The sequence below is a fragment of the Sarcophilus harrisii genome, chromosome 4 (assembly GCF_902635505.1).
Source record: "Sarcophilus harrisii chromosome 4, mSarHar1.11, whole genome shotgun sequence".
NCBI classification, from domain to species: Eukaryota; Metazoa; Chordata; class Mammalia; order Dasyuromorphia; family Dasyuridae; genus Sarcophilus; species Sarcophilus harrisii.
Window position 1 is genome coordinate 28285616 of NC_045429.1, and position 12424 is coordinate 28298039.

At 54.9% G+C, this 12424-nt stretch overlaps 1 protein-coding gene across 7 annotated transcripts in view; it reads left to right on the plus strand.

Annotated features, from left to right (window-relative positions):
- The window catches only part of EFCAB14 (EF-hand calcium binding domain 14), a 31059-nt gene that overhangs the window by 13540 nt on the left and 5095 nt on the right, over positions 1 to 12424 (plus strand). The window contains exons 5-9 of one of the 7 annotated variants that reach the window (XM_031969173.1): positions 2109 to 2219; positions 4207 to 4302; positions 5212 to 5403; positions 6830 to 6901; positions 10672 to 10756. In XM_031969173.1, the coding sequence (XP_031825033.1) occupies positions 2109 to 2219; positions 4207 to 4302; positions 5212 to 5403; positions 6830 to 6901; positions 10672 to 10756 (556 nt within the window). The remainder of the gene's footprint in view (positions 1 to 2108; positions 2220 to 4206; positions 4303 to 5211; positions 5404 to 6829; positions 6902 to 10671; positions 10757 to 12424) is intronic. The other 6 variants (XM_031969174.1, XM_031969176.1, XM_031969175.1 and 3 more) reach the window with 6 other exon arrangements.

Sequence of the window (12424 nt, forward strand, 5' to 3'; positions counted from 1 at the left end):
GATTGGGGAACAGCCTGGGCTTTTTTAGAGGCTGCTCATCCAGTTGCGGAAACAGGCATAGGGTGGTTTAAGTGCCTTGGTCACAGTCACCTCAGCAGTGAGTGGGCGGAGCCTAGACTAGCTGCCCAGGCCCCCTGACTCCAGATCCAGTGCCCGGTCTTGTCTCAGAGGAAGCAGAGCTGCCAGCCGGTTTATGGGCAATATGACAAGAATTCAGAATGATGGTGAGGGGGGCTAGAAGGGAAGGCAGGGAGTCGAATGGTAGACCAAGGTGGGGGGGGGGGGGGAGTCCCTCCCAGAGCAGAGCCCCTGGCCCTTCTGCTTCTCCTGATCTTTGCCCGGCTGGCAGCCACATTCTCATAGGCAGAAGCTACTTTGGCATTTTCCCAACAAGAGGTCAGAGGCCCTGAGTGTGAATGAATGAGTGAAAGGCCCATGTCACAGTCACTTGTGTGGGTTTCTGGGGTGCTTCCACCATTCTTCATGGGCCCATACTGGCCTGGCCGCACAGGAGCAGATGGGGAGGCTGAGGCGCGGTGGAGCCGTGTGGGCTTTGGCCCGGGTCCGCATCATGCTCCATGACAGTCCTCCAGAGGTTCAGATAATACCTGAGTCCGATGGAGATGAAAGAGGCCAAGTACTCGGAGGTCTGTGGGCTTTCTGGTTCTGCTATCAGAGCAGGGGACGGAACCAAGACATCGATGGTGTCCTCTCATCTCTAGGTTATCCAGCCTCAAACTCACCGATGCTAGACTGAGGCTTCCTGAGCACGGGCACTTGTCTTATTTGTCTTTATTTTTATACTCGGCGCTTGGCAGAGAGCCTGGCATAGGAGGCACTTTGGCTGACTGTGGCCCTGTTTGATGAAGAGGAGTGAATGAATGAATTCAATCCATGAAACTGTAGTTCCTTTCTGCCCAAATCTCTGCTCGGGCCCATTGCTACCCCTTCCTCAGGGCACCAGGAAAAGGAATCCTGCCCCTTGCTCTCCAGCCACTGAGAGGGAAGCTTGGGAGAGAGGCCGAGGCCCGGGAATTCTGGGGGCCTTCCCTGCACATGCTCTAGCAGCCACATGCCCTCAGGATCCACAGAGACGCTTCCCTGGCCCCGGGTTCCTGCACCCCTGGGCACTCACTGATCCGGGCCCTGGGTCCTTCTGCAAAGCTGCCCAGCCATCAAGTAGGGATGATGCCCACATGGGGTTTTGACAGGACTCCCTCCTGAAACCTTTGTCCTTGGCTAAACCAGCCACAGCCAAGTGGCTTCTGAGTTCCTGAGCTGGGAAACCTCATCTCCCCTGGACTCGTCCAGCAGGGAGAGTCTGGCCAGGTCACTTTGTGTGCCTCGGTTTCCTCATCTGTAAAAGGAACTGGAGAAGGAAATGGCAAGTCCCTCCAGTATCTCTATTAAGAAAATCCCCAATGGGGTCTTGGAGAGTCAGACCCAGTTGAACAACAAAATCACCCACAAACTGTCATCCCTGCACATATTCCCCAGCCATGCTGTGAGGTCTGTGCTGTTTGTCGTCCCCATTTTACAGATGAGGCAAAGCTGAGGCATCCAGAGGTCACTTGAGTTGTCCAGGGCCACCAGCTGGAAGTGTCTGACTTCCTGACTCCTTTAGAAGTGGGTGCACAGGCTGGCACAGGCAGGGATGACCGAGGGTAGCTTCTTCCTGAGGACCCACTATCAGGCTGAGCTCTGTCCAGCTAGTTGGCCATGGTGGTGGGCAGCGCCCATGATCCCCAGGCAGTGCCCATGAACCTCAGGCAGTGCTCATGAACCTCGGGCAGCACCCATGATCCTCAGGCAGCGCATCGCTTCAAAGAGCCATGTAATCATTGATAAGTTGGCATCATAGATTTGGAGCAGCAAGGAGTCTGAAAGTCCAAGGCCCTCATTCCTAAAGGAAGTAACCTCCTCAGGTTAGACAATTGAGTTTGTCTTTCCTGGAGAAAAACCCCCACTCCCTGCTCTCTTCAGGGCTCAGAAAGCCTGAGACATCACTCGATGTTCCTTATTTCCTGCCATCTGTGGGGGGCTGAACTCTGGGGTCTCTGTGAGGTTCCCTCTGCTTGTGACCTCACTCACTGGGTCTCTCTCCTCAGAGTGTGGCCTCTATTGGGAGCACCTTAAACAGTGTTCGTCTGGCTGTGGAGGCCGTACAGAAAACAGTGGATGAGCACAAGAAAACCATCGAGACCCTGCAGAGTGACCTGGTAAGGAAATCCTGCCCCAGCCCAGAGGCGGGCAGCCATATCGGCCACGCTGCCTGCCCTCAGAGCTGACCTCTCAGCCAAAACAGGAGGCCGGTGCCCTCCCCGTTCCTTTAGGAGCGTCGGGCTCTGCCCAGAGCATGCCTAGATCCCTGGTTAAGCCCCATGGAGCAGGTGCCCACAGATAGGATCCCGGCGAGTGCCGATGGCCCACCTGAGGTTGGGAGGAAGGGGGAAGGGACAGCCTTGGCTATTGGAGGTCACACTGTCCCAGGGTCGTCACCCTGCATGGAGCTGGGAGGCCGGGTGGGCCAGTCCAATGCCCAGGGCAGGGGAGACTCATGGAGAGCCCCCCCCCCCAAGGCACCCAGAGCAGACCTGCTGCTGAGAGCCAGGGTGACTAGGAAGCGCCAGGGAAAGCTCCTGTTCCTATAACACCTGAAGCTTTGCAAAATGCCATCCTTGGAGGCTGAAGAGGGTGATCGTGACACTTTGAAAATGCTGAGACCGAGGCTTAGAGCTGGGCTTGGGCTGTGCCGTGCCCACAAACCCCAGGAAAAGCAGAAATTGGGGGAGGGGGGACTGAGGGATGGTCCAAAGGACAAGCATAGATTGGCAAAGGGAGGAAGGGGAGAAAGAAGAGGCACTTATTTAGCACCTAGTGTGTAAGGCAGACACTGTGCTAGGACTTTGCATCCTCAGTAACCCTCGGAGCAGCTACTGTCGTTATCCTACTGTACAGTTGAGGAAACTAAGGCAGGAATCTGTTAAGTGACTGGCTTATAAGGGTCTCCCTGCCTCCGGGCCCAGCACATGCCTTCTGCCCAGCCCAGAATCCCCAGCCCCCCACCTCCCAGCACTTGCCCCCATTGCCTTGCTTGAGTTTAGGGAGTTTAAACTCCCTGCAGCCATCATCTGTCCCCAGACCCCACTCTGCTTCTCCCTCCCTTTTGAGGAGGCTTATGGGATGGACCAGAAAGGGGCTTGTCCCACGATGTCCCCAGCTCTTCCCTTGCAGAGGAATCAGTGGTGGGTTCTTTGGTGTCCTGGGGGCCTCGGCCACCTCCTCCAGGCAGGCCCTCGGCCATGTCTCTCTGAAGCTCCGACTTCATTATCCTTATCAAAGCAGAGGCCGAACGAATGCTCCACAGAGAGCCCCAGATTTCGGAATCCATTGGCTGCTGCCGGGTGTGTTGTTATAATTTAGTCTCTCCATCTTGGACCTGCCTGGCCACCAGCCAGGAAAGCTTTTGTGGGTGGGCCTTAGCTGGAGCCCTCCTCTCTCCCGGCCCTGAAGGCGGCAGGGGCGATGGGTTCCCAGGGTGCCGGTCTTGCAGAGGGGGGCCTGGGCTGGGCGTACAGAGGAGCTGGAGCCCTGGGGACCCGGAGATCGCACAGCTGGTTCAAGGACAGAGGCTAAGCAATGGCATGAGGACGCTGCCCCGGGAACAGTAAACATTGACTCAGGCCTAGGTGTGGACCGAGCCTGGCGCAGGGCCCGAGAGGAGGCAGGGTTAGGGAGAGGAGGGGGCGGGGTGCCCCACCCCCACCCATGGCTGCCTAGGGTGGGCAACACCCGAACTGAGACTGAAAAGTGGGCTGGCGGGGCAGGGTTCTGAGCCGGAGGAGGCTGGGCTTCTCGAAACCAAGTGGTGGCTCCATGTGGGCCCAGCTTCTCCTGATTCCCAGTCCTTGCGGGTTCTCCTGGTGTGAGCAGAAGCTCAGAACGGGGAGAACATGGCAGGGCTGGGCATCTGGGCGCTCCTGGAAGGCCAGGACACTGGTCTCTGTGCCCCAGCACTGGACAAGGCCTGGCAGTGTCCCCTTTGACTAGAGAGGAATGTGAGTGAGGTCCAGGGCCCAGCCTGGGCATGGATGGGGGGGTTCACCAAGGGCATGTTGCTGTTGGGCTGCCCCCCTGCAGTGTCTGGGGAGAGCCATGAGATAACGGCCTCAGTCGTGGCTTCTCTCTTCTCGTCCCTCCTAATAGATCCAACACCTTGCGAAAGAGAGTGGGACAGTCACTCCATCACCCTCTGCGGCCCCCGACCTGGGCAGGAAAAACCTGAGAGAGGGCTTGCAGCAGGTACTTGTGGCGCCTCCATTTGGGCCCCGTCAGTGACTCCGGGCCAGACCTCGGCCCACAAGCCTCGGCCCCGACTGCTCGGCATTAGCTTCGCGCTGCCTCCCTCTGGTCTGCGGGCTCAGGGAACTTTTCCTCTTGGGCGCGGGGCAGGCGGCGAAGGGCCTTTTCTCAGTTGCATGCACCCCGGGTGCCCTGGAATCGCCACCACAAATGAAAGGGATTTATTGTGCTTAACATCTCGAGCACGTTGGAGGGAGTGGGATGATGGACGGGCCCATTCAGAAATCAGAGCTTGCAGTTTGAGGCAAAATTAACTTAGGCCTCTCTAGAACTTCCAGTTGTTTAAAAAAAAAAAAAGCTGAGGCCGGCATTGGGCTGAGGAAAGAAATCTGACAAATATTGGGTTCAGAACCCATGAGAAAGGCCGATCTGCTCATTAGATACAATATATTCTTTTTATTTCCTTTCTTTTCTTTTCTTTCTTAATTTCTTTTTTTGTTTGTTTGTTTGTTTGTTTCAGTGTATTCTTAAGCCTACAGTACCAGAGACTGTCCACAAACACGCTGGCTCTTGTGCTAAATAATGTACAACTTATCACAGGGCTCAGTGATTGTTCTCATTCCTAAGGTGGGACTGTTCAGATAAATTAACACCCATGGCCTTTTCATGAGCCCGCCAGCTTTGCTGCCCACCCGCCAGCAGGTGGGGCAGACGCTGAGAAATCTGTTCCCAGGCACTTTGCTCCCGGGCTCGAGGGACTCTCGTAAATGAGCCTCTTCCCTTGTCTGAGGTCAGAGCCACCTCGCGAGAGGAGCCGGGCCAGAGCCAGGGGAAGGGCGTGCGGCCATGGCCTCCAGGGAGGTCTCCTCAGCCGGACAGAGTCCGAAGCATGCTCTGTTTCTGCTCTAGGACGTGCTCCACCTTCAGAGCTCCTTAGAAGAGGTCAGCAGTTCCCTCGTGGGGTATCAGAGACAGAATGACCTCAAGCTTCTGGGGATGGATGGGACAGTCAGGAATCTGACCCAGAGAGTCAGCTCGGTAGAAAGCGGCCTGGCAGCTCTGAACAAGTTAGGGAAGAGAGACAACCTGTCCTTCACCATGGTAAGAATGTCCAGGGTCTCGTGACCCTATACGTCACGTGCTCTGCCCCCCACCGTGTGCTGCATCCGCATGGCTGCCCAAGGGCTTCTCCCAGATGAGATGTCACTCGAGCATGGCAAGTGCATGGCGCTTCCCATCCATTGTCTCATCCGGTTCTTGTGATGTGGTGAAGTGTGTGGAATAGGAGTCACCACGCTGTTTCACAGGAGAAAAGGCCCCCACGTAGGCCCTGAGGTTGAGGACGCCAGCCTGCCCCTTGTGCTCCTCAGTCTGGGCTCCTGCCTGGCGTGGGCAGAGGAAGGACTAGAAGTCTTAACCATTCCCTAGACTTTGTTTGGATTTAGAAGTAGGAGGAAGCGTGTTTGCCAATGAGGAAACTGGGGCCCAGAGCTCAGACTTCAGTGTCACAGCCACAAGCTTCCTCATCCTCAGGAACCACAGGGGTGTTCATGGCATTGAGGTGGGAAGGCGACTGTCGGCACTCCCTGTCTGACCGCCAAAGTCACCAGGGCAGTGTCCATCCAGGGAGCTGCCCAGGGTCCCCCGTCTAAGGTCCAAGAAGCCAGGAAAGCTCTTAGCGGTGGGTCCTGGTCCCTCTCCGCCCTGCTGTGCCTCCCTTCTGAGAGGACTGCAGTCTTAAGGTGAAATGATCCCGTCCCTGCTAGGCCAGAGGGCCGTGTCCCATCCTTCCCATCCTACAGAGCAGAAAACCGGGGACAGATAGCTAGTTACTCTGTTCTTCTAAGACTGGCCTCCTCCTAGTGCACCATGTTGTCTTCATCCTAGGGCATGTGTTCTGCTAGGTTCCACATCGTCATCAGTGTGTCCCCCTCTCGTCACCCGCATGTATGTGGCTCTGTGGTAGGCCCGTGGCTTTCAGGAAACGCTCCACAGACATGCCCAAAGTCGAGACCCAGGGTTTCCTGCAGCACCCAGGCTTGGCCAGTGGCCTAGCCAGCCTCCTTTTCCTCTGTGAATTTGGGGGTACCCAGGTGCCCACTTCTGTCCATCAGACAGAGCAGGGAAGGTAAAGAGGCTCTCCTTGGGACTCCTCAAGGCATCCTGGGTGGTATATTCTCTGGGCCTTGGTATATCCCATAGAGGTTTGGTAACGGGGCCCAGCTGCACAGCCCACCTTTAAAACCAAGTGGAGTTTTTCAGATTTCCGTGGAAGCTGCCCCTGTTACAGGCTTCTTTGTGGCCTTCTCCTTTTCTCCTCCCACTCTCCTTTTTTACCCCTGCTATAACATAACGAGTTCTCCAGCCTTCTGGTTATGTGTAGCTGAGATTCAAAAGGGCACAATGTTTGGGAGACTTTGATGTTTGTCTTACAGAAATTTCTCCTCCTCATTCTCCTTCACCTCTCTCTCCTTTCCCCCCTCTTCTCCCTCTGTCCTTCCCCCTTCTCCCTCTCTTCACGTTCAAGATGACTGATGGAGCTTCTTCTCTGAAAAAAGACTCTCATAAGACAGATGGGGAACAAGCTCAGATCCTAAAGGTAAGGGAGAAAAGGAAACAGACAGGCAGCACCAGACCTTCCCCGGGCAACAGCTCTGCCCCATCCTCCATTATGGCAGTCCCTGAAGGCCTCTGTGAGCCATGTCATCTCGACTTAATGTGCATGGACGCACACCAGCTTCCTGCAGTCCTCCACCCTACTCCTTCCGCTGGTCTTCCCAAAAAGCAGTCAATAATTCCCTCAGCTCTATGTGCCAGAGACCTCTGACACGCTCTGTCCATTTGGGGAGTTCAGAGGAAACAAATGTGGATGAACGCGCCCTTGAAGGCAGCCATGGAGGAGTCTGTGCCGAGAATCCTGTGTCTGAAATCGTGTCCTGGTGCTGGAAAGCTTCCAGACTCAGCTTCTCTCCCTTGCCCTTGGCTTCTCTCAGCTCTGTCCGCACAGACATGGATGCAGAGGCCACTTCTGTTTGTCAGTCTCCCCCCTACTTCCCCCCCCCCCCTTCCCCCCTCCACTTGGGAAGGTGACCACTCTTGCTCCTTTAAAGCCCAGGATGCCTTTGCCTGAATTAGGGAGCAATTGGCCGTTCCCTGCATTGTGCTTGTAAAAGTGCGATGAAGGACAACTCTGCAAGGGCAGAAGGAATCTGCTCATCATCAGCTTTTTGCTGCCCAGGACAGGAGTGCTGCCATCAAAGGCATCAAAGCAGGGGGAGGGTGGCAATGCAGCAGAGAGGGAGCGCTGTGGAGGAGTCCAGGCTGCAGACCAGAAAGAGCCGCGGCCACATTGAAGGTGCCTGTCCTGGGCTGGGCACCTGCTGGGCAGTGGGGGGGAGAGACCTCAAAGAACTGGGCAGGATGGCGGGGTGGGTGACCTCTGAGCCCTTCCTGAGAAGCCCTGCCTGGGGCTTCCAAGCGGGGTGAGATCCTCTGCCAAGAACACTGGTGGTCGCTGCCCTCTGATCCCATTTGCTACAAAAGACTTGGAAGGTGCTGGAGGTAGCGAGCTCGCCAACTTCAACCGTCACCAGAATGATGGCACTCTTGGCCCAGCCAATTTGGCCTTCCATGCCGCCTTCCCCTGGCCCAGAATGAGCCATTCGCTCACCATCACTAGCAGGGGCTGCAAGTGACAGCCTTCAGCCTTCTGGGTTTCTTAGACCAAGGTTCTGCTGCCCAAGAGATACAGGAAGTCCTAGGCCAGATCGTCCTCAGGTGGCAAGTCCACGCTCTAGAGCATGACCCCTTCCACTCTCCTGAAGAACATCCTAGTGCTCCACTTTACCCTGGCCCCAGAGGAGATGAAGCACCTCATGCCCATGATCATGGTGGATGGAAGTCAGGTCCTGCAAGATTCAGGGTGTCCTCTGTACTTCTTCAATGAGCCCTTTTAGGGCCTTGCCCTCTTGGATTTCATCCAGCCCAGAGAGTCACCAGTTTTAATGTATACTTCATAGCACATAGGGAAGGAAGGAGGAAGGGAAGGTTTGGCTATTATAAGTGCTGAGTAAATGCTTAAGGAAGGAAACTGAGGACAACAGAGGGAAAAAAGCTACTCATGTGGCCCAAATGTGTCCAGAGACCATGTGTGTTAGAAGTCATGCTGGAAGTCGGGAGGAATCATCTCTCAGGGGGAGGATACCACGGTCCTCTCGCCAGGAGAATGCTGACCAACATTTTCCAATCTAAATTTGGCTTTCATGGAGACCACAGCTTTACAGAGCAGACAAGCTCCCGCTTCACTCAGCGTTTGACCATTGCAAAAAAAAGTCTTCAATTCAGTCAAGTCAGTTAAGCGATTTTTCCCTGTATGTAGCAACATTTTACAAGAATCTTACATCGATATTACAGAAAGGATCCTGTATAAGAATGCAGGCTTGCTTAAGGTGTTTTGTGGAGAAGATCCCTTGCAGAGTCCCAAGGACCAGGAGGATGAAGCTCCTCTTTCCAGATGGCCTCCAAAATGGAATCCATAATATTGGAGAAACATGGACTAACTTTCCACACAGGAAAAAGCAACTAGATGAATAATGTCTGTGTTCTAGACTCTGGTGTGTATTTAGAGGGCAAAAATGGACCAATGTTCATCAAGGTTTATGTGTAGTTGTTCATCTACTATAAATGGAAAAGGAATTGAACCTGAAATCCATCAGTTGAGGGAAAGGGTCACAGTAGGAGTAAAAAAGCATTCCTTAAGCTCTGACTGTATTCTAAGAGCTAAACATACCAAAGTAGGGATGCTCTCAACAACATGCAAAAAAAACATAAACAAAATAATGTGGAGGTGAGGCATTGGTACTTGAGGGGCTCAGCAAAGACTTCTCATAGAGGTTACTCTTTTAGGGAGTCCACAGAGAGCAGTTATTAAGCACATACTGTGTACTAAGCACTATGCTCTGTGCTGGGGATACAAAAAAAGGCAAATACATCTGCCCTTAAAGAGCTCATATGTTAATGAGCCAGGCACTGGAGGAGAAGAAGAGTGCATTTCAGAGACAGGTAGGTAGGAGCTGGGGTGCTGTGTGCGAGAAGCAGCAAGAGGACCAGACCAGAGGGAGCCAGCTTGTGTGTATGGATGCGCCTCCGGAACCCAGTAAGCTGACCTCTGCTTTAGGAATATGATGGTAGCTGGGTGGGAGGTGGATGAGAGGCAGTCAGAAGACTGGTGACAGATGATGGCCTGAGTGGGGATGAGGCTATGGTAGCTACAGAAGTGAAGAGCTTGGGACAAGTGGGAGGAAGGGGGGCAGAGCCTGCAGAGTTACTGCTAACCGGGTAAGGGAAGAAGCATCAAGGTGACTCGGAGGATAGTGGAGTCCTCGGCCAAAAGCGGAAATGAGGGGAAGGGGCACGTTGGAGAACAAAGGTGGAGGCTCGTGGACACACTGAGTTTGACTGCAGACGAGGCAGGAAATGCTAGTTGGCTGTGGAACCTGGTCCAGGACAGAGTAGTGGCTGGCAGTGCAAGAGACGTCGTGCAGAGCTGGCTCCCCAGGAGCTTGAGGGAGGCCCCCGTGGGAGCGGATGTCACCAGAGAAGAAGCCCAGAGGATGCAGGGCACTTGGGGACTGATGTGGAAGCAGTCCCTGAGAACCAAAGACCCCGTCTCCTTCCTGAGACCAAAACCTGCCTCCCTGGTTCCTCTGCAAGGAGTCCTGCCAGTGGGGAAGCCCCTGGTGGAGCACACCCCGCAGAGCAGGAAGTACAAAAGAGGCCTTGTCAGGAATGGAGGGGCAGGCCGAGAGATAACCTGAACACGGCCCCAGAATCCTGCTGCCCCCGGTGCCAAGAGAACTTGGGGGGCAAAGGGGCTGGGGAGAGTGGATTTTGGACAGCAGCTGGACGCAGTCTGCTCGTTGCCAGGAAAGCCTTCTTCCAGGAGACCATGGGTCCCTTTGAGATCCATGTCTATCTCAGCCCAGACATGGACACTCCTAATGTCGACAGAGCTTGTGTGCACACGGCCCCTAACAGGTTACAGATGGACCCTTTCACGTTCGGGTTATTGTGAGGGTTGGGGGATGATGGGAGAGAGACAGGAGGCACGGGGTGTCTCTGCTTGACAAAGATGCAAAGTGTCCAGGACTGCGGCCCGGTCCTGGAAGTACCAGGCGAAGTTCCTGAGCAGAGCTCATTGTGAGGAGGTGTGACCACGTATGTACATGTGCTGTGGGTGTGGCGTGTTAGCTGAGTGATGCCCTCCTTTGGACAGCTGGATCTCCTTTTGGGTTCTGAGAGCCTCCATCATGGCCTCCCAGGCTCTGGTCGGTTATTCCTACAACCCTGTTTTGGTCTTTTTTGGAACAGAAAGAAGAAAGTTCAGTCTCCAAACTGAGGGAGAAGCTCCAGCTGATCACTGCTCTCACAAGCAAGCCGGAGGCCTTCAAAGAAGGTGGGTGAGCTCCCCAACTCTGAGGGCTTCCTTCCCCAAAGGACATGGGAGAGTTCTGGGCTTGGGGGTTCCCCAGTGCTCTCTCCTGCCCAGCCCCGTCCTTTAGAGCTTCTGGGGGTGAGAATCCTTCTGCTTCCCTTGTAAAGCTGGCATCTCCTTAAATGCCCAGGGAGCTTCAGGGGCCACAGAGTTTCGTCCTCCGGGAAGGTCCCTCAGACTCTGCCCACGGGTTGGATCTGGGAGCCCTGAGGAGGGACCGAAGGAAGTTTTTCTGGTGCCATTCAGCCATTACTACCTTCTGGACCCAGGCCCTGAACCTGTGAGCATGTGCAGTGATGGCTGTTCCTGCCAGCTTCCTAGCTGACTCCCCGCTGCCCATGTCACCGACCTAATTGTCAATCCCCCCCAACCCCTGGCTCGTGCTCAGCACTTAGATCCATATGAGCCCTGGGACTTCCCAGCCCCTCTCTGAGAGTGCAAGGGACTCTTGGTCCTTTCATAGAGGAGGGAACTGCAGCCCAAGGCCCCCTGCCACCCTTGTCATCAGCCTGCTGGGGGTTAGAGATGCATGTGAAACAGCTCCTGTGCCATCGGGGGGACAGCAAGGGTGAATGTGACTGTAGAGTAAATGAGAAAATGGGGGAAGGGGCTGAACAAGTCTGGAGAGAAGCTGAGGCCCAGCAATGTGCAGTTTTAAGTGCCTGACCGTATTTTGTGTTGGATCTGGTGGGCAACAGGGAGCCGAGAGGTGGGCAGCTGGATCTGGTAGACGATGGGCAGCCAAGAAGTGGGCATGTCGGCCTCAGAGGGAAATCACGTTGGCGGTTGGCCAGTGAGGCAATTTGTTTTGCCTGATTGTGTTTATTTGTGGGGGGGAGTCTCCCCCCCCCCCATGGGGAAGTGCTTGCTATTTGCAAAAAAAAAAGTATTAAATAGTAATAATAATGAAATCCATGGGGCCTGAGGAGATCATAAACATGAGGGCAACAGTGAGAGGTTGTGGTCAAAAAAAGAGGGCCCAGGCCAGAGCCCCGGGTGTCAACTGGGGCAGGGGCACTTGGTATTGAAGATCAGGGAAGGAAGCCCAAGGAGAACGCGGAGGCGGGGCAGGGGGGAGGGGGGGATGGGAGCAAAGGGATCTGAGAAGGAGCCCTTGGGAAGCGCTGGTCTTGGGGTGCAGTTGTACTCCCCCAACATCTTCAGTCCTATTCTTTGAGTCCAATCCCTTGTCAGCTTCTAAATCCACCAGATTGTGATCTCCTTGACCCTGCCTCCAAGAGAGAATATCAGGAAATCCATTGCCAGGTTCCCTAATACAGCCTTTACTCCCTGTCCAGAAAAGAGCCATCCGTCTGGTGGCTTGTTCTTAAGGAACCTTTTCACAGTGGGCTTCAGGATGGAGGCCGACTGTTGGCCACCACCTGGAAAGCTCCATTCTGGCTGCCCTTTGCCCACATGCCACAGGCAGCGGCGCTCCACCCACCCACACACACACACACCAGCATCCTTCGGAGCTCTTCTCCCTGCTCCCCAAGTCATCATGCCTAGGGTTCTCTAGCCCCGGGGGAGGAAGGGAGCAGGATGAAGGTGGGGTCACTGTGCCCCCTACCCTCGGAGCCCTTCTGGCCCTTCTGATCCAGCCCCACCGTAGGCTTGTGCCCCTCGGCG